This window comes from Oncorhynchus nerka, linkage group LG20, assembly GCF_034236695.1.
Source record: "Oncorhynchus nerka isolate Pitt River linkage group LG20, Oner_Uvic_2.0, whole genome shotgun sequence".
In the NCBI taxonomy this organism is placed as follows: Eukaryota; Metazoa; Chordata; class Actinopteri; order Salmoniformes; family Salmonidae; genus Oncorhynchus; species Oncorhynchus nerka.
In genome coordinates, this window is record NC_088415.1 from 38,621,881 (window position 1) to 38,646,463 (window position 24,583).

At 42.1% G+C, this 24,583-nt stretch overlaps 1 protein-coding gene across 1 annotated transcript in view; it reads right to left on the reverse strand.

Moving 5' to 3' along the window:
* Window positions 1–24,583, reverse strand: part of LOC115101905 (von Willebrand factor A domain-containing protein 5B1-like) — a 43,733-nt gene that overhangs the window by 13,211 nt on the left and 5,939 nt on the right. The window contains exons 7-15 of the mRNA XM_065005481.1: window positions 16,017–16,193; window positions 14,596–14,706; window positions 13,896–14,098; window positions 6,553–6,667; window positions 5,912–6,097; window positions 5,379–5,586; window positions 5,000–5,202; window positions 1,291–1,558; window positions 862–1,170 (exon numbers count right to left, since the gene is read on the reverse strand). Coding sequence (XP_064861553.1) covers window positions 862–1,170; window positions 1,291–1,558; window positions 5,000–5,202; window positions 5,379–5,586; window positions 5,912–6,097; window positions 6,553–6,667; window positions 13,896–14,098; window positions 14,596–14,706; window positions 16,017–16,193 — 1,780 coding nt within the window. The remainder of the gene's footprint in view (window positions 1–861; window positions 1,171–1,290; window positions 1,559–4,999; window positions 5,203–5,378; window positions 5,587–5,911; window positions 6,098–6,552; window positions 6,668–13,895; window positions 14,099–14,595; window positions 14,707–16,016; window positions 16,194–24,583) is intronic.

Sequence of the window (24,583 nt, forward strand, 5' to 3'; positions counted from 1 at the left end):
TGTAGATCGCTAAGCAAGGGAGTGCTTGGGGATAAAGGAGGAAGCAACCTGCACAAAAGGGCAGAGTAAGGAGACCAACGTGCGTTATGAAGAGTGGGAGAAGAGAGAATAATATCTGAGATTACCCGTTGTGACCTAGATTGTCGGATTAACCCCCTTGTGTACTGAACTGGATTGGCTGAGGACCCGAGTTTTAGGATTACCCCTGGAGAACGGAACAGGCAACGAGAATGGCTTGTGGACTGTGAAGTAATTGGTGAATTCCCACTTCTTCCCCAGTGTAAAAAAATCCCTAATAATTTCCCATTTGCATTCTAGTTGTGCTACTGGTGTATGTTTTGTTATTGAACTTGGTGACGTGGAAACCCCACACCCTTGAGCATGCTACAATGTGTTATATAACTTTGGAGATAAGTAGGAGAAAAATGCCATTCAATTATTTTTACTACCATTTAGCAATGTTCACAACTTAAGCCTTAGACCCACCCATCTCTAAGAATTCATATGTAAACGCATGAGTCAGCATGACATTCTCCTCCAGAATGTAGTCTCTCTGTTAACCCCCTCCCTTATCTCAGCCAATCATGGATCCTGCCTATCTCCCTATATAGCTCAGTGCTTTTGATTGGGCTAAACTCATTTTGAGTTTTTTCTTCTTCATATTTACAGATCCTATACAAGTTTGTAATTAAGGCATATGAAAGTTAACATGTTCAAGAAGGCATTTCTGCAACAACAAAAAATAATAATGTTTTTTTTTACATTTAACACCCCTACTGTGATGTAGGAAATCACATCAAACACCCCGATCCTGAATCCGGTCACATTTGAGCAATGAGATATTACCCATGTCTTACGCACCATGCTCAATCTCACACTCCTTATCTGCCATGTTTTCAAAATCCTGAATAATGGAACGTCCAGCCAGATGATGGAACGTTTCGTTCCACAGTTCCTCGTGAACTTTCTCTTCCCGCTCTCTGCCCTTCAGGTAGGGGTTTATGTCAAAGGTCACCTCCCACTTGACTGGTTTCCCGCAGAGCAGGCCCGACACCACGGCCTTACAGTCCCCCTTCACCACCTCCTGACAGTCTGGGGTGGTGTTCAGGTCTGGCGTGGCTGGAGGCTCCTGGGGGGGTTCTATCTCACACAGCTGATTGGGGTAGCAGTCTGGTAACACAACAATGAGAAGTTAGACGTCTTGTCTGGGATATCAGTTATTTGATCGATTAGTGTGTCTACCATTGCTCAATGTTAGGGTGAGTGGGAGGGCTGTGGTTGTGGACGCACCTGCGTCTCCTAAGCTGCCGACAGAAGGGTCAGTGGAGGAGGAGCAGTCCTCCCAACCGGTGCTCTTGGTTCCTCCTGGAGCGTGCTCTGGGTCAGCCCTGCTCCTGGTGGCTTCGGCCTGCAGGTTGGAGGCGGGGGGCTGGGCCTGCTCTGGGTCCACCTCTTGGGGAGCCCACTCCAGATGGGGGGAGGGTGTGTGAGAAGCGCCGTTGGCAGGGCGCTCCCTGGAACCCGTGGCAGATGTGGCACACAGGTTCACTAGCTGTGGCTGTCAGGGGTTAAACATAAAGATACATGTTTAGCTAAATACTATGACCAAAGATGTTATTAAACTTTATTACAATGTTAATTTAAGTTCAGAATAATTGCAATACATCCACTGACTTACTCCCCACAAATGTGAACCGACCATAGACTAATTGCGACCATGCCCATTCAGGCAAGAAGCTCACTTAAGTGTTAATAAGGACCATTACAGTGATGGCATTGTGCATGCAGTAATAGACTCAGTCATCAGAGCAATGTGTTTTTGCCCATTCCACTGATTACAATAAATCAGTGGTTCCCAAACTTTTTATAGTCCCGTACCCCTTCAAACATTCAACCTCCAGCTGCGTACCCCCTCTACTAGCACCAAGGTCAGCGCACTCTCAAATGTAGTTCTTGCCATCATTGTAATCCTGCCACATACACACACTATACAATACATTTATTAAACATAAGAATGAGTGTGAGTTTTTGTCACAACCCAGCTCGTGGGAAGTGACAAAGAGCTGTGTGTTGTCCTTGTTAATGCAGACAGAAGAGCTCCAACTTCTTAATCATAGCCTCAATTTTGTCCCGCACATTGAATATAATTGCGGAAAGTCCTTGTAATCCTAGATTCAGATCATTCAGGCTGTCACGACTTCTGCCGAAGTCGGTCCCTCTCCTTGTTCGAGCGGCGTTCGGCAGTCGACTTCACCGGCTTTCTAGCCACGGCCGATCCACTTTCATTTTCCATTTGTTTTTTCTTTGTTTTACACACCTGATTTCAATCCCACAATTACTGTTTCATTATTTAACCCTCTGTTCCCCCATGGGTTTTGTGAGTGATTGTTTATTGTATTTTCAGTCTGTCATGGTGTGCGTGCATTTGTTACTTTGTATATTTTACATTTATAGTAAAAGTACGTTGATTACTCATATCTGCTGTCCTGCGCTAGACTCTCTACACCAGCTACACATAGGACCCATTACAGAATCACTCACCCGAAGAATGGAGTCAGCAGGAGCAGACGCCCTCCCTGTTCCAGTGGAGGAGCGTGTTCAGCAGTACGCAACCATGTTGCAACGTCTGGGCACTTCCATGGATCGCGTGCTGCAGACTATGGATCGTTTAGAGAGAGGAGGAGGTTTTTCAGCGCCTCCACCAGCCCACTACAACAGGTGCCACTGTCCACCCCTCTTTCCCCTGGTCCCAGTGGGATTCGTCTCGCGCTCCCGAGGGAGTATGATGGGACTATGATGGGACGGCTGGCGTTATATCATTACGCAGAGTTCACCCACGGCTTTCGGGCAGTGTTCGTTCCACCTGAGGCAGGGGACGAGGAGCGCGCAGGATTTTGCCTTGGACTTCCGGTCCCTGCGGGCCAGCGCGGGATGGAACGATAGGGCCCTGATCGATCACGACCTGTACGTCAAGGCTGAGAAATGTCTGTTCTTCCAACAGTCTGTCTCCTTCTTAGGGTACCGCATTTCCACGTCAGGGGTGGAGTGGAGAGTGACTGCATTTCAGCCGTGTGTAAATGGCCGATTCCTACCACGGTAAAGGAAGTGCAGCGATTTTTAGGGTTTTCCAACTACTACCGGAAGTTTGGTCAGTTTGGCCTTCGTTGCTGCGGGATTTCCACCGTCTCCATCCGAATCGCCCTGCGCATCGTCCTCTGAGTCATCCCCGAAGTCGCTGTCACCTCTGCCACCTCTCCTTGTTCGGGCAGCATTCGGCGATCGACATCACCGGCTTTCTATCCACCGCCGATCCATTTTTCATTTGTTTTGTCTTTGTTTTACACACCTGATTCAATCCCACAATTACTGTTTCATTATTTAACCCTCTGTTCCCTTCCCATGGGTTTTTGTGAGTGATTGTTTATTGTATTTTCGGTCTGTCATGGTGTGTGTCTGTATTTGTTACTTTTTATATTTTACATTTTGAGTAAAAGTAGGTTGATTACTAATATCTGCTGTCCTGCGCCAGACTCTCTACACCAACTACACATAGGACCCATTACACAGGCGATAAAAAACATCACCCGGATACGTCATTGCATATTGCAGAAAATACACAAGAGTTTAGGGGCCTTGCTTTAACAAAGTTAACCATTTTCACTGTAGTGTCCAAAATGTCTTTCAAGCTGTCAGGCATTCCCTTAGCAGCAAGAGCCTCTCGGTGGATGCTGCAGTGGACCCAAGGCGCTTCCCAGGAGCAACTACTTGCTCGCGGGTTACCACTCTACTATGTCTCCCTGTCATGGCTTTTGCGCCATCAGTATTTTTACTCAAAATACCAACATGAGCAGCACCTACGTTTGGCTTCATACGGACCGTTAGTGGAATTCCCGCGAGAGAGTAACGGTTAATGTGATTGGATGTTAATCATTTGACATTGTGTTGTTATTTTGCTGAACACTGAGGCTACTCAGGCGAGAAAATATGTCATCACATTTTTATTTGGTGTACCCCCGACGGCATTGCTTGGGAATACCTGCACTAAATCAAGGACAACGCCTTTTATGATATGGGTTATGCCACAATTTGAATTAGCTGATGTCAATTTGTATAAAATGTTTTCTTATATTTCTTTATACGCTTTCTGTTGATGACCATAAAACCTGTTTTGTCTTTAATAAGCAAATTTCAGCACTCAGAACCAAGTCTTGCGTGCACTAGTAACTATCACACTATGCAGATCAAAGTCAAATTCCAAGTATATCATTTGTACAAGGGCAGAAACCATGGAATGACAGGTGAGCCTTGCCTCATTATGCCAATGCACTCTGGGCAAATTTCAGACAGTCCATTATCATTCATGAAATGATGGTGGCCCTCATTAGTGATGAGAGAACATTCCTCTTTTGTATTCGTGATTACACTCCAACTGAGCCCAGGGTCAGATCACTTTCTCCCACGCCATTATTACTCATCCAACGTCACTGCAATTTCAACACTGACTTCCTGGCATATCTTATCGAAAAGACAATATAATTGTCCGAAAGACATTTGTGTACAAAATGCCATATGCTGCAAGATCAACCTGTAAAAAACTATATTTTCCAGAATAATGGTTTTTACTTTTACCATGAAAGCCTATTAATTTTGCACCAATGTCTTAGGTATTCTGTGGTGTTTCTTAAATTGCTTTTGTGTGGTTATGAACAAAGAATCAATTGGATTGTCACTTAAACGATTCTATTTGAAGATTGAAATCAATGAACCATGTGTATCATATTAAGACATGTTTCTAATTAAGATTTAAGACATTCTATACGTGTTTTTCTTTTTGAACAATTCCCCTCGTAGTAATTTTTCTTCAGGTTATAAGTAGAGTGTGAGATAGATGAGGACAGAGACATAGTAGAAAGAGGGGACATAGGAATCGAACTGCAGACTCCAGGGTCGAGACCCAGATCTGTTGGCAGTGCCACAAGATCACAGACACTGCACTCACGTGGTATTCAGTCTTCCACTGTGCTCCATAGTCAGGGCTGGTCTGTCCATTCAGCTCCTGGACCTTAGCTCTCCTCAGTGGGTTCTTCCCCTCTACAGAGCTGGGGTCACTGGGAGTGCAGGTCTTCTTCATGTTTTGGTTGTATTCCACTATCTGGCTGGTGCTATACACACGTCTTCTAGGTGGCGTTTTGTTCTCTATTCCTATGGGTTTGTGAAAAGATCACATTCATTTGTGTGCACAAATACACGGTTTCATGTCTGAATGTGTGATCATGTCTGACCAAGTGATCGTTACCGCATGAATTGGACCAACGAAACAAAAATGCCATTTGAACCAGTGGAAAGGAAGAGCTGATCTCAGACCTCTAGATTCTTACCCATGGCTTTGTGTTCTGTGGGGCCAGAGCTGCTTTCTGACATGGAGTCCAGATAGGAGTCCAACGGCAGGCTGGAGTGTATGTCCCTGTGCATCCCTGGACCGTCAGAGAAGCCTGTAGTCGTCTCTGGGTCCTCCTCTTGGGAGTGGTAAAACACGGAGCTAGCTGACACATTGGAATGCATCATACTGTATCGCCTCCTTTTATCCTGGCGGAAGAGTTGAAAGAGAAATGTCTGAGTGCTGCATCTCTACACCACTTGGGAGTGTAATTGATAGTTGCTGAACGAGACATTCATTTCAAGATATAGCTTTTCGACACCTTTCATCAGAGAGGATATTTTAGCCTTCAAAAAAGAATCCACATCCTTCACTTGAATCACTTAACATAGAGACGTTCTATTGAATTGAAATAGAGGGAAACAGATGATGTGCTTGATTCTCATTCAGGAGTGAGGAGACTATCTTAATCACACTAAGAAATATGAATACATATTACATAGCCACTTTATGTCAAGGTGTAGGCCTACTTACAGATTTGGGATCGGGATGGTAGCGCGTGGTGTCGCACACCACGCTGTAGCCAATCAAACAGTCCCCAGGGAACAGGAATGTGGAGCCCACTGGGGAGAGCAACACCTCCTTGGTGTCAGGGAACAACCAGTCGATGGCTATGTCACTCAGCACTGGGGCCATGGTCTTCTTCAGCGACTTAATAATCTGGGAGAATATTCAGATAGAGAGATGCAGAATAGAAACAGAGATCTATTGAAGTTATTCTTATGAGTTTCAGTGATCTGGGAGAGTACGGGCAGAGATCCAGAGGACATTGCCTTCCTTGAGTGAAACGCGGATTCCTAGAATATCGCATTGTCTACTGAAATTATGACATTCCCTCCGTCTGTGCAATGCAATTTGTTTTGTGAAAACAAGACTAGAGCCTGTAAGCCTGTGAGAATGGAATAATAAAGGACCCTTTTAAAACATAACGTATGCTGTGAATTAGACTGATTCTAATGGGCGTTTTATTCAACAAAATGAATTGTTAATTGCTAACAGTGGAGAGCACTCTGTCTGAACAATTTGCATCCACTGCATAATGGCCCTCCTCTATGACATTCAGAATAGCTGGTTGTCGCAAAGAGGAGGATAAACATGTCATTGGAAATGAGGACCTTGGGTTGCAGTCTCTCCCCTTCTGCCAAGAACTCTGCCGTTCCTTTGGAAACGGCTGCCAGTCCTGTCATCAGTCTCCTGCAAGCACTCTGACCGATGCCGAAGGTGTAGCACCTGCCAAAACAAGATTCACATCTCAGTGGCTTTAGTGGCCTGGAAAGACCAGTGGCCTGAAAATGTCTGTAGGTATCGGAGTCGCATAAGTGTCAGACACCCTATTTCTCATAGACATTTATTCCCTCACAGAGACCTCTTGAGATGGTCCAGTAGCTCAAAGTTGTGGTGATATATTACAACCCCCCCCCCCTCCCCCACAAAGGTTTTGGTTTATAAGTCTATGTAATTTGCTGCACATAGCAGCAGAAAACTAGATGATGCGAAATGTAGTTAATTCTCTGCAATGAAAAGTATGTAGCAAATGACAGAGCAGTGGAAGAACTTAGTGTGTCGTCAGGCACCCCCAAGGCAGTCAATGAATGTATTGCGCCAGGAGTAGTTCACAAACTAGACCTCGATTCAAATGTATCAAGAAATATGAATCTGTATGCCTAGCAATCAACAAATGTGCATCGTTTAAAGCACACGTTTACAAGTCTCAGTCACAAATGACAGCTCCAATAAACCCCCTATGGTGAACATCATTGGTGCTTTCAAGACAACGGGGAACTCTGAAAAAAAACGAGGACGAATCATGAAGTCAATGAAAGAGATCCGAGTAGGAATTCTGAGTTTTATGACCCTTCAAAACAAATTTCCCCAGTTGGAGCTTGTTTTCTTCTGAGTTCCCAGTTGTCTTGAACACCCTGAAGTCAGAAGTAGGAGATCTCCCAGATCTGAGTTCCCAGTTGTTTTGAATGCGGTACATGTGAACAAGAGGCTCGCAGAATCATTCATGACTCTTTTCGAGTTTTCAGTTCATCGTTCGTCGGTAAATAAAAATGGATAGTGGGTCCTAGTGGCTCTGGCCATTATTGAGTCAAATGAATGAAATTAGTCTAAAGATTCGCTCTTTTGACTAAATTAGTCGAAAAGATCAGAGTCAGTAAAAAGAGCAGAACTACCCATCACTAGCCTGATGAGGATCGAGAGTGAGACGGACTCTGTTGACGGTCAATTTGATAGTCAATTTTCATCATCATGCAGCCAAATGCCATGTCTCCATATCATTTATCCCCCACTTGGTTTATCCAATTTCACTTCACATGTCACACTGAGTACAAATTAGAGATGTCAGTCTCCATCTCAGCATCAGCCGATGCACCAGTGATGGCCACTCTGCATAGTTGTTGAGGGCAAACAGCGGGGATTAAAAAGGAGGCGCAACCTTTAGCATAACTACATGTCTGACGTGGCTGTGTCCCAAATGGCACCCTATTCCCTATACAGTGCACAACTTTTGACCAGGGCCCATAGTGCACTACTTTTGACACTATGTAGGAAATAGGGTGCCATTTGTGATGCAAACCTGGTAGCAGAGGTTCATTAGTATTTTCGCTGTCCACTGACCGGGGATGTGCTGATTTGTGAGTGTGGAGCAATAATGATTCTGGACGCGCGGCCGGATTGGCCAGACCACTGTGTATCTAATCCAATCATCTAGGGGTTATTCATCCTTTAAAAAGGGGAATATTTCAAGTTAATTACATCAGTTGTAGTTCAAGAAAGGATGACTGCGGACTGGGATTGGAGATGCAACAACCAAAGTGAAACAATAACCAATTCCCTGCAGACAGTATTGTGTTATTGGCGGTCTTGGTCTGTCAACAGCTGGTGTTTTGATTCTTCAGGGGCATGTTCAGAGCATCTCCCCATGTTCAGATGTTGCAGTGTTTGAAAATATTAGCATATTACCATATGACTTTGTTGACACTGTGATTTGCTTTGACTTTACCATACCCATTAATGTTGCGCGGGTTGATTCATAACCAGCAGTCCGCGCGGGGTGGGTTTAGGGCCATGAAATATTGTGTGGATTAAGGGCGGGTGGTGGCGGGCGTGTTGAATAAAGAGAAAACAATACCTTAAATCCATAAATGTAGCCTATCATTCTTGTGCAATTTATATCTATAGGCTACATTGGCATTTTTATTTCATCATTTTATGCTCTGGCATTTGCACATAAGCCTAAACTTTATAGGCCAAACTGTATGAATGCCAAACCGCCTACACGCTAATCGACAAATGCTTTTGGGATCGGTCAGTAAATGTTAATGTCTGTCCATGGAGGCGAAAAGGACAATGTTGGAATTTAAAGCTGCAATATATGTAACTTTTTGAGTGACCTTACCAAATTCACATAAACATTTGTGTTATAGATCGGTCATTCTAATTGAAAGCAAGTCGAAGAAGCAGTAGATCTGTTTTATGTGCACTATTTCTATGCTTCCCGTTCTTACGTTTCGTTTTTGCATCTTTTATTTTCAGTTTTGTACACCAGCTTCAAACAGCTGAAAATACAATATTTTTCGTTATGTAAAATATATTTCACAATGGTTTAGAAGGTGCAATGATTCTCTACACTATACTTGCTTGTTTTGTCACGTAAACTGAAATTAGGGGACTATTAGAATTTTAGCAACCAGGAAACGGAGGAGTGATTTCCGCATAGCGCATCCTTAAGTCAATAAGCGAAAAGCTGCGAAATGCGGAGTTGAAAATAAAGAAAAGGGAGGGCCAGAAAAGTCATGTTTGGAAACTATGGATACTATACCAATTGGATAGTTGCATGGCACCTCAAGGAAACTGTAGCCTACTGTTTAGATGGCTTAATTGGAAACTGAACTCTGGACACTGCAGGTCTATAACATCTTACATGACCTTTATATTAACTCCTGCAGAATTAAGGATTTCTTGCAATAAAATGATACACCAAATGTAGGCAAAATGTTGACTCGGGAACAGGAGTGGAGAAATATGATTTATTCCTTTCAGCATCTTGAGAGAATGTGAATGCAGTTCCATCTGTAGTGTTGCTATCTTTAAAAGCTGATAGTAGCCTATTTCAACTACATAAAATATGGTCATTTTCATAGCTGTTTGGTCGTTTCCATAGCTTTCTATTTCTTACAACAGGTCAAACAGATGTGATTTGGAAATTTTGCACAGAAAATATTTCCCGTTTTTTTTTCTCCCCGGTCTCTAAACTTCTTTGCTCAGAGAAAGAAGCAGAAATCACATGGAAAACTTTACCGAAGTCAACTAGATTGAATAATTAATTCTATAGATTTATAACATTCTGATAAGTAAGGGTTTATTTAGTCTTCTAGGGCAACATATAGGCCTACTGACAGAAGAGAAGCTGTATGTATATACTGTAATTATAGACAAGTTGACTAACAAACATCCTACCAAAATGTCGGAAATTATAAGCAGAAATAACTAAAATCAGGCAACAACAAAAAATAATCCTGCACCCCCTGTCAAATTATTCCATCATCTCTGACTAGCCTAGAATGCATTTTCTATATTATCAGGTTAGGGTTGGTTGTGGCCTCAGATTTTCACTTTACCACATATAGTGCCTTCGGAAAGCTCTGGAGCAGGTTTTCATCAAGGATGTTGCTCCGTTCATCTTTCCCTTGATCCTAACTAGTCTCCCAATCCCTGCCGCTGAAACACATCCCCACAGCATGATGCTGCCACCACCATGCTTTTACCGGGGGGATGGTGCCAGGTCTCCTCCAGGTGTGACGCTTGGCATTCAGGCCAAAGAGTTCAATCTTGGTTTCATCAGACCAGAGAATCTTGTTTCTCATGGTGCCTTTAGGCAAACACCAAGCGGGCTGTCATTTGGATTTTACTGAGGAGTGGCTTCCGTCTGGCCACTCTACCATAAAGGCCTGATTGGTGGAGTGCTGCAGAGATGTTTGTCCTTCTGGAGGGTTCTCCCATCTCCACAGAGGAAGCTATGTCAGAATGACCATTGGGTTCTTGGTCACCTCTCTGACCAAGGCCCTTCCCCACCGATTGCTCAGTTTGGCTGGGCAGACAGCTCCAGGAAGAGTCTTAGTGGTTCCAAACTTCTTCCATTTAAGATTGAAGGAAGCCACTGTGTTCTATGGGACCTTCAATGCTGCAGAAATGTTTTGGTACCCTTCCCCAGATATGTGCCTCGACACAATCCTGTCTCTGAGCTCTACGGACAATTCCTTTGACCTAACGGTATGGTTTTTGCTTGGACATGCACTGTAAACTATGGGACATTATATAGACAGGTGTGTGCCTTCCCAAATAATGTACAATTAATTGAAATAATGTTCAAACCAGTTTTAGAAACATCTCAAGGATGATCGATGGAAACAGGATGCACCTTAGCTTAATTTGGAGTCTCATAGCAAAGTTTCTGAATATTTATGTAAATAAGGTATATATATATATATATATATATATATATATATATATATATTGTAATACAATCCCCCCCAAAAAATCTAAAAACCTGTTTTTGCTCTGTCATTATCGAAGTGTTTTGTAGATTGCTGAGGATTTTTATTTATTTTATATAATACATAATATAATATATAATACATGTAACAAAATGTGGAAAAAGTCAAGGGGTCTGAATACTTCCCGTAGGCACTGTATAGTCGGAAGGTTGCGTATGGGTTATTAGCAAATGCGGGTGCGGTTGAACAAACAGCTGACCCTCGCACCCCTAATCCAATCCTGATTGAGCTAGGTTTTTGAAGTCACACCTAATAATATCAAGTAATGTGCGAACATAAGGTACATATTTCCAAGCTTAATTTTAAAAGGATTACTGAGCAATGACAGCACAGCCACCACATAACGTTCTGAGAGCCATATGTTTCTTAAGAGTTTAATGAGCGTGGTGGTGTCATATGGTTATTTTGCATACAACCATCACACACCCTTCTGGGAATGGTGTAGGAAAGTTGTTTGGCTTTGAAAATTCGCAACACATTTAAACATACATTTGTTGGTACTGTAGCCCAATGACCAAAAGTGCCCTCTTTGGCCTCATGGGTGGAATGTTATTAATATTTTTCATAAAGATATCTTTTTTTAATGATTGAAAATCCGGTGTTTCTATATAAAACTATTGTTATATATTTCAGTCTTCTGTGTTGTATGTAAAGTGTAATATTGTGATGCAAAATTGAATACATTTCAACTTTATATCTGACATGGCACTGGTGTCTTCTTTCTTTAAGCCCATAACCATGTGTGTGAGGTGTATACTTTAGTTTCAAAGTAGATTTGCTTAAGACTACCAATAATCACTGTGGCCCTGATTTAGCCCATTGCAGTAAAAGGTTAACAGATCGTTTCCTAAAAGTTGAAACATGGGTACATTTAATTACATTTTTAATTTAAATGTTGGTAATGTTATATGAACGTTCTCCAATTGGTTTGACATTAGGAATGTTCTCAAATAGTTCAAAGAACTTTAAGAAACAACGTTCTTCTGTGGAAATCTCAGTACTTCAACATAACATTTCCTACAGGTTTCCTCATGGTTCTATTTAAAGTAATGTTCTCATATTAACCCTTAGCTAAGCCCCACCTCCCTTGGTTACTGTTGCAACCTCGGACAACATTTTCCCCGGGAAGCCCATTTCCCCATACGAACCACTGGCGAAATCCCCTCACAATGATCTCAAACTGTGTTTTTAATACATAATGAAATGAAACACAGACTACCCCTTGCTAACCAGGAAACGCTCGGGTATGTTGTGGTGGACTGTCATTACAATTGCTTTACGAGAACCTGGTGAAATGTGTTTTGTGGTGTGGCTAGCCACTGAATGGCTCTGAATTCACTGTCAGCATGCAGGAAATGCAACTAACCACTTTTGGAGCTAACTAGTTACTGCTTTCAAATCTTGATGTCGACAGCAGATGGCAGTTGTATTAATAACATGGCTAACTTAGCTAGCTAATATACATTTCAAAAAGCAAGTTATATTAAGTGGCTAGCTAGCTAGCATTAGCAACATTTGGTGGCCAATGAGACTGAGAGCTGGCTAACCAGCTGAGCTAGCAAACAATGTAACAAAAGTATAATTTCGGATTCGTAAAATACTCCATCAGGCTCTGCATTTCAGGAATCAGTAGCAAGTACCCCTGGTGCACTGTTAAATTATTTAACCATTTAAACAATGTATTTTTTTAAAGAAAACTCAATGTCATATGTTTTAAACTTGAGCTTGTCCGAGGTGTAGGCCTCGACAACAGTTTTTATCCATTGGAGCACTGGTTGCCACAAATTCTTGAGGGGCTTAGCGAAGGGTCAATTGTTCCGAGAATGTTAAGAAAACTTTGAGAGAACGTCTAAGAATGTTATTTAAAAACATATACATTCCGTTGTCAGCATCACCAAAACTCTCTATCCTCTTCCTTGTTAAGTGTGTTCAGGTGTGTTGGCCACGCCCACTTATTGGCCACACCTGATCTTAATGAGTGCTTGATTAGTTTGAAATGAGGCCTGTTTGAATAGACGAAAATTAACAGTTTTGCATGTGTAAAAAAATAAATAAAGGCAGGGCATGCTAGCACCATCCTGGTGGCGCAGTGGACTAATTCCATGGATAGAGAATAGAAGATTATAGACTCGAATCTTACTGATGCCTTGTCACAATAAAACAATTATTGTGTTTGCATGATTACTGCCTAAGGAAATAAGTGTCCATGTGTCCTATCTGTGCTAAGCCAAAATAAGCTAGCTGTGTTATTAAAAGTCTTAATGAAATATTCAGTGGAAGTTTTTTTATTTTTTTAACTAAAAACCTATAATTTCTCATGAATAAAACCTCCCAGAACATTCTCAGAACCTCCCTGCAATCTAAAAGTTTACATTCCCAGAAAAGGTGAAATTTTCACTTCTGTTCTCAGATCATTTAAAGAAAGATACCAGTCAGGAAACGGCTTCGTTCCCACAACCAATGTGAACTTCCAAGGAACCAAATGTGCTAGCTGGGAAGGTTTTGCAATAATGCCCCCTCCAATCCCCTAGACTTGATTACATGTCTGAATGGTATGTTGTTTATTTGCTTTGTGCATAATGCGTTAGCAAGCTCAATCAGATTTAATATGACTACTGTGCTAGTTAGTGTTGTGCTGCTATTGTTCTTGTGTCCAATTCCATTACAACTCTTAAAGTGGTGCCCGAGGCCGTCTGATTCACACGTGGTATCAAATGGGGCACTTTGTAACGGGTTTAGATTAGAAGCCTCCAGCTAGGGCAAAACGAACAGCAATTTAACAATACCCATAAACCACTTTACACCATGGTGTAAAGTGGGTTTGCATACTGATTGATTCCCCCAGTGCCTGTAAGAAGAGGAAGTGAAGGACAGGTATATGTTGATTGTCTGTTTACCTGGTGTAGCGGGCATGGCTGCGGACCAGCTCGATGACCTTCCCTGTGTTGTTGACAGCCCCGTCCGTGAGCAGGAAGAGCATGCGAGGATGACCTGCGTGCATTGGTTGCCTCAGGATCCATTTGAGCGGTGCCAGGATATTGGTGCCGCCCATGTCAGCTCGGATCTTCTTGATGTACTCACAAGCCATGGTTACTGTTTCCTGAAAATGTTAGAAAGCAAGAGAAAAAGCATAGTAGTATTTAATAGCCTAGCAGTTAGAAAGGCTAGCCTGCAACCGGAGGGTTGCCAGTTCAAATCCCAGGTCTGACTGGAAAAATCTGGTGGCAAGTGAGCTGGCAACCAGAGGGTTGCTTGTATCAAATTCTAGATGCTATTGCCTGCAGTTGTGCCCTTGAGCAAGACACTTAACACCCCAAAACAACAGCGCTTCGGGCGCCCAGTGTGGCAGCCCCCGCACCTCTCCTATGGGCTGGGTTAAAAGTGGAAGTCAAATTTCGGTTGGATATTGTGTGTAATTGACCAATAATGTGATCTCTCAATAGACAAATGTGTCTCTGACTCACACTTTGATTACCTGTAGTTGTCAAATCTGGCCTGCGAGATTAAATATTTACTAATAGAGATTTTATCAATGACATGCAGTTAATTAATATTGACCTGAAAGCAGAAACACTACATGTCCTGCCAGCCTCATACCTCATCATAGCTCTGACTGGTAGTAAACAGTGTTTTGAATGTGGAGCCAAAGCCAATGATGTTGAAGAGGCTGGCAGGCACAAGGCTCTTCAGAATCACCACCATGGCATCCTGGAAACAGAACAGACATGATAGAAACACAAGGTCAAGAGGTAGAAGAGTAGAATGAGAAAAGTGAGGAAGAGAGCAAAAAGAAAAGAAACAAGACAGGCAGACCAGGCAGTCAATTTTTAAGTCATTGTCTAACAATCAACCTTGTTCACCTGCTGCAAGTGTTCTTTACCTATATGAGGAAAATTGTTAAAACATTTTTGGCTGCAGCAGTACGACCAGATTACAGCTCCTCTGACACGGTCTTCTCTGGCATCAGGCTAGTTATTACAAACGGTTTAAAGTTTAAAGTGTTATTAGTCGTATGTACAGGATACACGTGGTATACACTGTCCAACAAAATGCTTACTTACAGGTTCCTTCTTGATAATGAAACAACAATAAGAAATAAGAAAAGATAAGAATATGAACAGAAAGTAAATGGCTTAGTAGAATAGACATTTTAGCATATGTATAATACAGGAAGTTTGTAGTAAATTAATTACATTTATGTATCAGGGAAGGGCGGATTTGGGTGCAAGTGTTTAAATTGTGCAGTATTAGTATTGTGCAGTAACCTCTGAGATCAACTTCGTTTTTACATTTAGCTCATTAATTTACTTCCCCAATTACTGCAGATAGAGCAGCTTGCTGTGGATCGGGTAAGATAGTTGTTTACATGTTTGAATGGTGCAGGCACGAAATGAGACTGAAATTTCACGGGTGGGGAGAGAGCGAGAGAGAGGGGTAGACATGGAGGGGGCTTGGCTTGAAGAACTGAAATATCATGACATGATGTGAATTGGAATGTGATTAGCCTATCACTAGAAGTTTCTGGCTGTTCAAAAAACAGAGGAGGAATGGTTGCATCGATTTGACCAGCCTTTAAGCCAGACTTTGGTGTATCAGAGGGTGTCAAAGGAAGAGGAGGCCCATCCCTCCTGGCCCGAAGTGCATCACAGACTGAGAGAGGTTAGTCAAACATCACTCAGCCTGGCCCATTCAGGTAACGTTACAGTCAGATGCACTGGAAATGAAGTCTGAGCTGGGCTGAGTTTCCATTGACCATTCCATTTAAAGGTGTGGCAGCTTCACTCCATCTTTGTAAAGACTACTTTCTATGAGCAGTGAGTCATTGAGTCATTAATAGCACACCATTTGTGTATAACCGCACTTAAGACACCTAATTAGTATACTACATCATTCCTTTCTCATTAATTTATTTTTCTTTGCCCTGAATTAACAAGTTTAGAATGTAGTTAATTATGCTTACTATATGCATTTCCTATGAATGTGTTATGTATGGGTTATTATGAAGTCTCGTAAAGTACCTTGACACGGCTGATGTTGACCCCGCTCATGCTCCCACTGCGGTCAATGAGGAAGATGTACTCTCCATGCACCTTCCTCAGGTCAGAGGTCATGGACTTGAGGTCTGGGCAGAAGTTGAGCATGACCACAGGGTTGTGAAGGATGTCCTTGTGGAGACGCTTACGAATGATATCCACCTACATATGGCCATATGACCAGAGGATAACATGGTGAGTGAAGTGCTTGAGATCTAGTCTACACATGGTCCAGAGGATAACATGGTGAGTGAAGTGCTTGATATCTAGTCTACACATGGTCAACAGGATACAGTAAGAGAAGGGTGAACGAAAGAAAATGAGATCAAAATTACATCATGCAAGCTTTGAATGAGAGCCATATCCACATATTGGAATAACTTTGTACATGCATTTGTTTTTAAATATAGTTATCTTACAAATCACATCTGATAAGATCAGCATTAAATAGAGCTAGCTCTTAACAAAACAGTGTTCCCTTAAGCTAAACTACAACACAGCTGTTTCCTTAATGCAAAAAGGTGCATGAAATACATAGATCTAACAGTTAAATATTCTCCACACGGAATGTTTTTGATAAACTGAATTACAGCTATGCTTCTTTAAATAAAAAATATTTCATAATTCAAGGATTTTCTTTTCTTTAAGAGACACATTATTTGAGAAAGAAAGGGCACTCGATCAACTGGTGCATGTGTTCTTGCAGGTAGATCCAAGCAGAAAGCTGAGGACCTTTCATTGTTTCCATAGTAACGCCTTTTTAATCACACACACACCATTTTAGGGCGTAAGTGTTTTCTCTCTCCCTCCCGTTTAGGTCTACTGGTCACTGAGGATGTATGTGTGTGTACCACTGTTGTGCCATTCTGACATGTGGAGAATAAGGTACAATCTGTACTGACACATGATTTCACCTCAAGAAAAATTATAAACTCACGATTTAAATAACATACCGTAGCTCCAATGTGGGTCATATGTGGTTTAACAATCATTTCAGAGAAGTGGAAATAAATCAAACACTTTTATGTAATAATAATGGACACAGGAATGATGTAAAATACCTGAATCATGCAAAACATGCAAAAGGTATGGGGGCAAAAACCCTGTGCTATTCTGGAGCACGAGTACAGGACATTACAGGGCTGCTTCCGACCGTTCTACGACAAATTCTGGGAGCTGACGCTGTCATAGTCCATGTGGGTCAAACGACATTAAGAAGGCTAGCTTGGAACTTCTGAAAATGTATTTTTAAAGAACTGATTCTAGCACCGAAAGATTCCAAAAAGTGGCCAATTATTTCACGTCCGATACCATCAATGGGCTGCGGGTGTGAAAGATTCAGCAGGCTACTGGCATTAGACAACTGGATAAAAGATTACTGTAGCTCTGTTGGAATCACTTTTGTAGATAACTTTGGCACCTTCTGGAAACGGAAGATGCTCCACAGGAATGACAAAGTCCATACAAATCATCTTGGGTCCTTGGACACTGTCCACACATTTCAAGGCTGCGTTGAGACAATGACTTATCAATGACCCACGCCCAGCTCAGATAATCCCGATCACTGTCTTGCTGAGTTGTCGTGGTGCTGCTGCAAATGTACATTGTCACTGGGGTGTTGGCAGACAGAATGTAAGTAACTTAATTTGTCACTCTAACTCCCCTGAATGTCTCTGTTGATCCTACAGCTATTGTATGCAATAATCATCTGCCTATGAACCAGAGTTATACTGTTAGCATGAGGCAGTGTGCCCTAGTAGGAAGTCCACCGTGTGCAGCTCACCCTGCACAGCTCAAACATAAATACTATTGTCACATCTACTTCTCATATGCTTCCCAATAAAGCAATAAAAACAATCAAGCATCCCATAAAAGTGCTAAAAATAGCCCACAATAACATATGTAGAGAAAGAAACAAGGTTCATGAAATCAATAACATGCTAGTAACAGATGACATTCATATTCTAGCTCTGAAACTCACTTGAATAATACCTTTGATGAAACAGTGATAGCAATATATGGCTATAACATGTACAGAAAAGACAGAAATGTCAATGGGGGTGGAGTTGCAGTCTATATTCAGAACCACATTCCTGTAAAGATCTCACGTTAAATACTTTTGAAGTAATATGGCTACAGGTTCATCTGCCTCACCTAAAGCCCTTTCTTGTGGGAAGCTGCTATAGACCACTAAGTGCTAACAGTCAGTATCTGGATAATATGTGTGAAATGCTTGATAATGTACAGTGGGGAGAACAAGTATTTGATACACTGCCGCTTTTGCAGGTTTTCCTACTTTCATAGCATGTAGAGGTCTGTCATTTTTATCATAAGTACACTTCAACTGTGAGAGACGGAATCTAAAACAAAAATCCAGAAAATCACATTGTATGATTTTTAAGTAATTAATTTGCATTTTATTGCATGACATAAGTATTTGATCACCTACCAACCAGGAAGAATTCCGGCTCTCACAGACCTGTTAGTTTTTCTTTAAGAATCCCTCCTGTTCTCCACTCATTACCTGTATTAACTGCACCTGTTTGAACTCGTTACCTGTCCACACACTCAATCAAACATACTCCAACCTCTCCACAATGGCCAAGACCAGAGAGCTGTGTAAGGACATCAGGGATAAAATTGTAGACCTGCACAAGGCTGGGATGGGCTACAGGACAATAGGCAAGCAGCTTGGTGAGAAGGCAATTATTAGAAAATGGAAGAAGTTCAAGATGACGGTCAATCACCCTCGGTCTGGGGCTCCATGCAAGATCTCACCTCATGGGGCATCAATGATCATGAGGAAGGTGAGGAATCAGCCTAGAACTATACGGCAGGACCTGGTCAATGACCTGAAGAGAGCTGGGACCACAGTCTCAAAGAAAACCATTAGTAACACACTACGCCGTCATGGATTAAAATCCTGCAGCGCACGCAAGGTCCCCCTGCTCAAACCAGCGCATGTCCAGGACCGTCTGAAGTTTGCCAATGACCATCTGGATGATCCAGAGGAGGAATGGGAGAAGGTCATGTGGTCTGATGAGACAAAAATAGAGCTTTTTGGTCTAAACTCCACTCGCCATGTTTGGAGGAAGAAGAAGGATGAGTACAACCCCAAGAACACCATCCCAACCGTGAAGCATGGAGGTGGAAACATCATTCTTTGGGGATGCTTTTCTGCAAAGGGGACAGGACGACTGCACCGTATTGAGGGGAGGATGGATGGGGCCATGTATCGCGAGAACTTGGCCAACAACCTCCTTCCCTCAGTAAGAGCATTGAAGATGGGTCGTGGCTGGGTCTTCCAGCATGACAATGACCCGAAACACACAGCCAGGGCAACTAAGGAGTGGCTCCGAAAGAAGCATCGAAAAGGTCCTGGAGTGGCAGAGCCAGTCTCCAGACCTGAACCCAATAGAAAATCTTTGGAGGGAGCTGAAAATCCGTATTGCCCAGCGACAGCCCCGAAACCTGAAGGATCTGGAGAAGGTCTGTATGGAGGAGTGGGCCAAAATCCCTGCTGCAGTGTGTGCAAACCTGGTCAAGAACTACAGGAAACCTTTAATCTCTGTAATTGCAAACAAAGGTTTCTGTACCAAATATTAAGTTCTGCTTTTCTGATGTATCAAATACTTATGTAATGCAATAAAATGCAAATTAATTACTTAAAAATCATACAATGTGATTTTCTGGATTTTTGTTTTAGATTCCATCTCTCACAGTTGAAGTATACCTATGATAAAAATGACAGACCTCTACATGTTTTGTAAGTAGGAAAACCTGATAAATCTGCAGTGTATCAAATACTTGTTCTCCCCACTGTATGTCATATCAACAGAGAGGAATATTTTCTAGGTGATTTCAATATTGACTGGCTATCATCAAGCTGCCCACTCAAGAAAAAGCTACAAACTGTAACCAGTGCCTGCAACCTGGTTCAGGTTATGAGTCAACCTACCAGGATAGTTACAAACAGCACAGGAATGAAATCATCCACATATATTGATCACATCTTTACTAATGCTGCAGAAATGTGCTTGAAATCCGTATCCAGATCCGTCGGATGTAGTGATCACAATATAGTAGCCATATCTATGAAAACCAAAGTTCCAAAGGCTGGGCCTAATATAGTGTATAAGAGGTCATACAATAAGTTTTGTAGTGATTCCTATGTTGATGATGTAAATCATATTTGCTGGTCTGTGGTGTGTAATGAGGAGCAACCAGACGCTGCACTTGACACATTTATGAAATTACTTATTCCAGTTACTAATAAGCATGCACCCATTAAGAAAATGACTGTAAAACTGTTAAATCCCCTTGGATTGATGAGGATTTTTAAAATTATATGGTTGAGAGGGATGAGGCAAAAGGAATGGCAAATAAGTCTGGCTGCACAACCGATTGGCAAACGTACTGAAATTGAGAAATCATGTGACCAAACAGAATAAAAAGAAGTAGAAGCTATACTATAGGAAACAAAGATAAATTACATAAAGATTGATAGTAAAAAGCTTTGGAGCACCTTAAATGAAATGTTGGGCAAGAAGGCAAACTCAGCTCCATAATTAATTGAATCAGATGGCTCATTCATCAAAAACCACTGATACTGCCTCCTACTTCAATGATTTTTTCATTGGCAAGATTAGCACATTTAAGCATGACATGCCAGCAACAAATGCCGACACTACACATCCAAGTATATCTGACCAAATTATAAAAGACAAGCATTGGAATTTTGAATTCCGTAAAGTGAGTGTGGATGAGGTGAAAAGATTATTGTTGTCTATCAACAATGACAAGCCACCGAGGTCTGACAACTTGGACTGAAAATTACTGAGGATAATAGCGTACGATATTGCCCCTCCTATTTGCGATATCTTCAATCTAAGCCTATTAGAAAGTGTGTACCCTCAGGCTTGGAGGGAAGCAAAAGCAATTCCGATCAGCCCTTAGAAAACTTTTGGCAAAAATGGTGTTTGACCAGATACAATGTTATTTTACAGTAAACAAATTGACAACAGACGTTCAACATGCTTATAGGGAAGGACATTCAACAAGCACAGCACTTACACAAATTACTGATGATTGGCTGACAGAAATTGATGACAAAGAGATTGTGGGAGCTGTCTTGTTAGACTTCAGTGCGGCTTTGACATTATTTTTTATTTGATTATTTAACCTTTATTTAACTAGGCAAGTTAGTTAAGAACAAATTAGTATTTACAATGGCCTACCAAAAGACAAAATACCTCCTGCAGGAACGGGGGCTGGGATTAAAAATTAAAAATATAGGACAAAACACACATCACGACAAGAGAGATACCACAACACTACATAAAGAGAGACCTAAGACAACCACATCGCATGGCAGCAACACATGACAACACAGCATAATAGCAACACAACATGGCAGCACTAAAACATGGTAGCAGCACAAAACATGGTACAAACATTATTGGGCACAGACAACAGCACAAAGGGCAAAAAGGTTGAAAAAACAAAACATCAGGCGAAGCAGCCACAACTTTCAGTAAGTGTCCATGATTTAGTCTTTGAATCAAGAGATTGAGTGTTTTTTGCAGCTCGTTCCAGTCGCTAGCTGCAGAGAGCTGAAAAGAAGAGCGGCCCAGGGACGTGTGTGCTTTGGGGACCTTTAACAGAATGTGACTGGCAGAACGGGTGTTCTGCCATGTGGAGGATGAGGGCTGCAATAGGTATCCCAGTACTCGATACCATCTACTGTATCTTGCCTATGCTGCTCTGTACCATCACTCATTCATATATCTTTATGTACATATTCTTTATCCCCTTACACTGTGTATAAGACAGTAGTTTTAGAATTGTTAGTTAGATTACTTGTTGGTTATTACTGCATTGTCGGAACTAGAAGCACAAGCATTTCGCTACACTCGCATTAACATCTGCTAACCATGTGTATGTGACAAATGAAATTTGATTTGCTTTGATTTGATTTGAGTGAGGCCTAAGAGGGTTTTTATAAATAAGCCTCAACCAGTGGGTCTTGCAATGAGTATACAGAGATGACCAGTTTACAGAGTATAGAGTGCAGTGATGTCCTATAAGGTGGCAAATCTGATGGCCGAATGGTAGAGAATATCTAGCCGCTCGAGAGTACCCTTACCTGCCGATCTATAAATGAAATCTCTGTAATCTAGCATGGGTAGGATGGTCATCTGAATCAGGATTAGTTTGGCAGCTGGGGTGAAAGAGGAGCAATTATGATAGAGATTGAACCGTAGCCTGCAGATTTGATATGTGCTGAGAGAAAGACAGTGTACTGTCTAGCCATACTCCCGAGTACTTGTATGAGGTGACTACCTCAAGCTCTAAACCCTCAGAGGTAGTAATCACACCGGTGGGGAGAGGGGCAGGTTAAGGGCAGCGAAAGCTTGTTGAACACGAAGAAAACTTTGTTGTAGAGCGTTTGTTGTAGAGAAAACTTTGTTGTAGAGTACCTCCAAAACTCCGGGGAGGTGCCAGTTGAGTATGACTGTATCATCTGCATATAAATGGATGAGAGTGCTTCCTGAGCTATGTTGTAGATGTAAATTGAGAAGAGCGTGGGGCCTAGGATCGAGCCTTGGGGTACTCCTTTGTTGACAGTTAGTGGCTGAGACAGCAGATGTTCTGACTTTATGCACTGCACTCTTTGAGAGAGGTAGTTAGCAAACTCCTTAGCAGGCCCACAAGAACGGAATTGTCTACTGTATCAAAAGCTTTGGCCAAGTCAATTAAAATAGCAGCACAACATTGCTTAGAATCAAGGGCAAAGATTAAATCATTTGGCACCCTTAAGGTTGCAGTGACGCATCCATAACCTGAGCGGAAAAAAGATTGCAAACCAGAGAGAATACTATAGACATCAAGAAAGCCAGTCAGTTGATTATTGAAACGTTTTTCCAACACTTTTGATAAACAGGGCAAAATAGAAATTGGCCTATAACAGTTAGGATCAGCTTTATCTCCCACTTTAAATAAAGGACTCATGGCTGCCTTCCAAGCAATGGGAACCTCCCCAGAGAGGAGAGACAGGTTGTCAAAGTTCTGTTTCATTTTTGAGTGTGCTCCCTTAGGTTACCGCTGGAGGGCACCTTACTTTGTTTCTAGTGTCCAGGTTCCCCTGATTGTTATTATTGGTTTCACCTGTGGTTGATTGCCCTGTGTTTGATTCACCTGTGGTTGATTGCCCTGTGTTTGATTCACCTGTGGTTGATTGATTCTCAGCTCATGTTGCCTGGCTATTTAGGTTCCTCTGTGGGCAGGGATCTTTGCTTAGGTCTCATGTTTTGATTAGTGTGCTATTGCTTTGTTTTTTTTTTCCTGTGAAGACCTTAGTAAATGTTCTGGATTTACCCTTACCTCTGCCTGCTGTGTTTCTCTGTGCCTGGGTCCGAGTTCATACTAGTATTATTGTCACACAGGTTAAAAAGGTCAGAGATATGCTTGGCGATGATAGGGAAGAGAGGGTCTAAACCATCTGACCCAGATGTTTTTTGGGGGTCAAGTTTAAGGAGCTCTTTTAGCACCTCAGACTCAGTGAACACCTGCAGGGAGCAACTTTGTAAGCAGAAAAAGAGGGAGGAACATCAGGGCTAATCGCATTAGAAGGGGTGGGAGATGAGGAAATGTTGGACGGGCAAGGAGGCATGGCTGAGTCAAATAGGATTCCTAACTTAATGGTGACTAAAGAGCACAGCCATCCTTGTCAGTAAAAACCACATCAACATTAAGGGACATGGGCAGCTGTGAGGAGGAGGGTTTATTCTCCAGGTCTTTAACCATTTTCCAGATGTTCTTAGACCCACAGAGAGAGAACTGCTCCTTCAATAACTAACTTTGGCCTTCCGGATAGCCTGAGTGCACTTATTTCTCATTTTCCTGAATGAGAGCCAGTCAGCCTGATTATGCGTGTGCCAAGCCTTTCACAAAATGGAATTCTTGAGGTGGAGGAGGACCTCTGCCAGATCACGGTCGATCCAGGGGCTGAACCTGTTTTTAATAACACATTTTCTTTATGGGGGCATGTTTGTCAACAATACCACAGAAAAAAATAATAATAAGTTCCAAGTGTCTTCGACAGAAGGGATAAAGCTGATTCTATAGAAATGTACAGAGGCCAGGTCATGAAGGAAGGCTTGCTCATTAAAGGTTTTTAGCAGGCGTCTATGACAATAAGGACAGGTTGTTTTGCTGAGCAGCCATTACGAACACAGGCTGTAAAACAGTGATCACTTAGGTCATTACAAAAAACACACGACTGATACCTATCAGGATTATTTGTGAGGATAACATCAAGGAGAGTAGCCTTTTCTGGGTGTTTGGAATCAAACCTTGTAGGATTGGTAATAATCTGAGAAAGATTTAGGGAGTCCCATTGCTTTAGGACCTGGTCAGGTGGTTTATGCATGTCCCAGTTTAGGTCACCTAGCAGGACAAATTCAGACTTAGTGTAAGGGGCCAAGAAAGAGCTTAGGGCAGCTAGGGTACAGGCCGGTGCTGATGGTAGATGATAACACCCAGCAACAGTC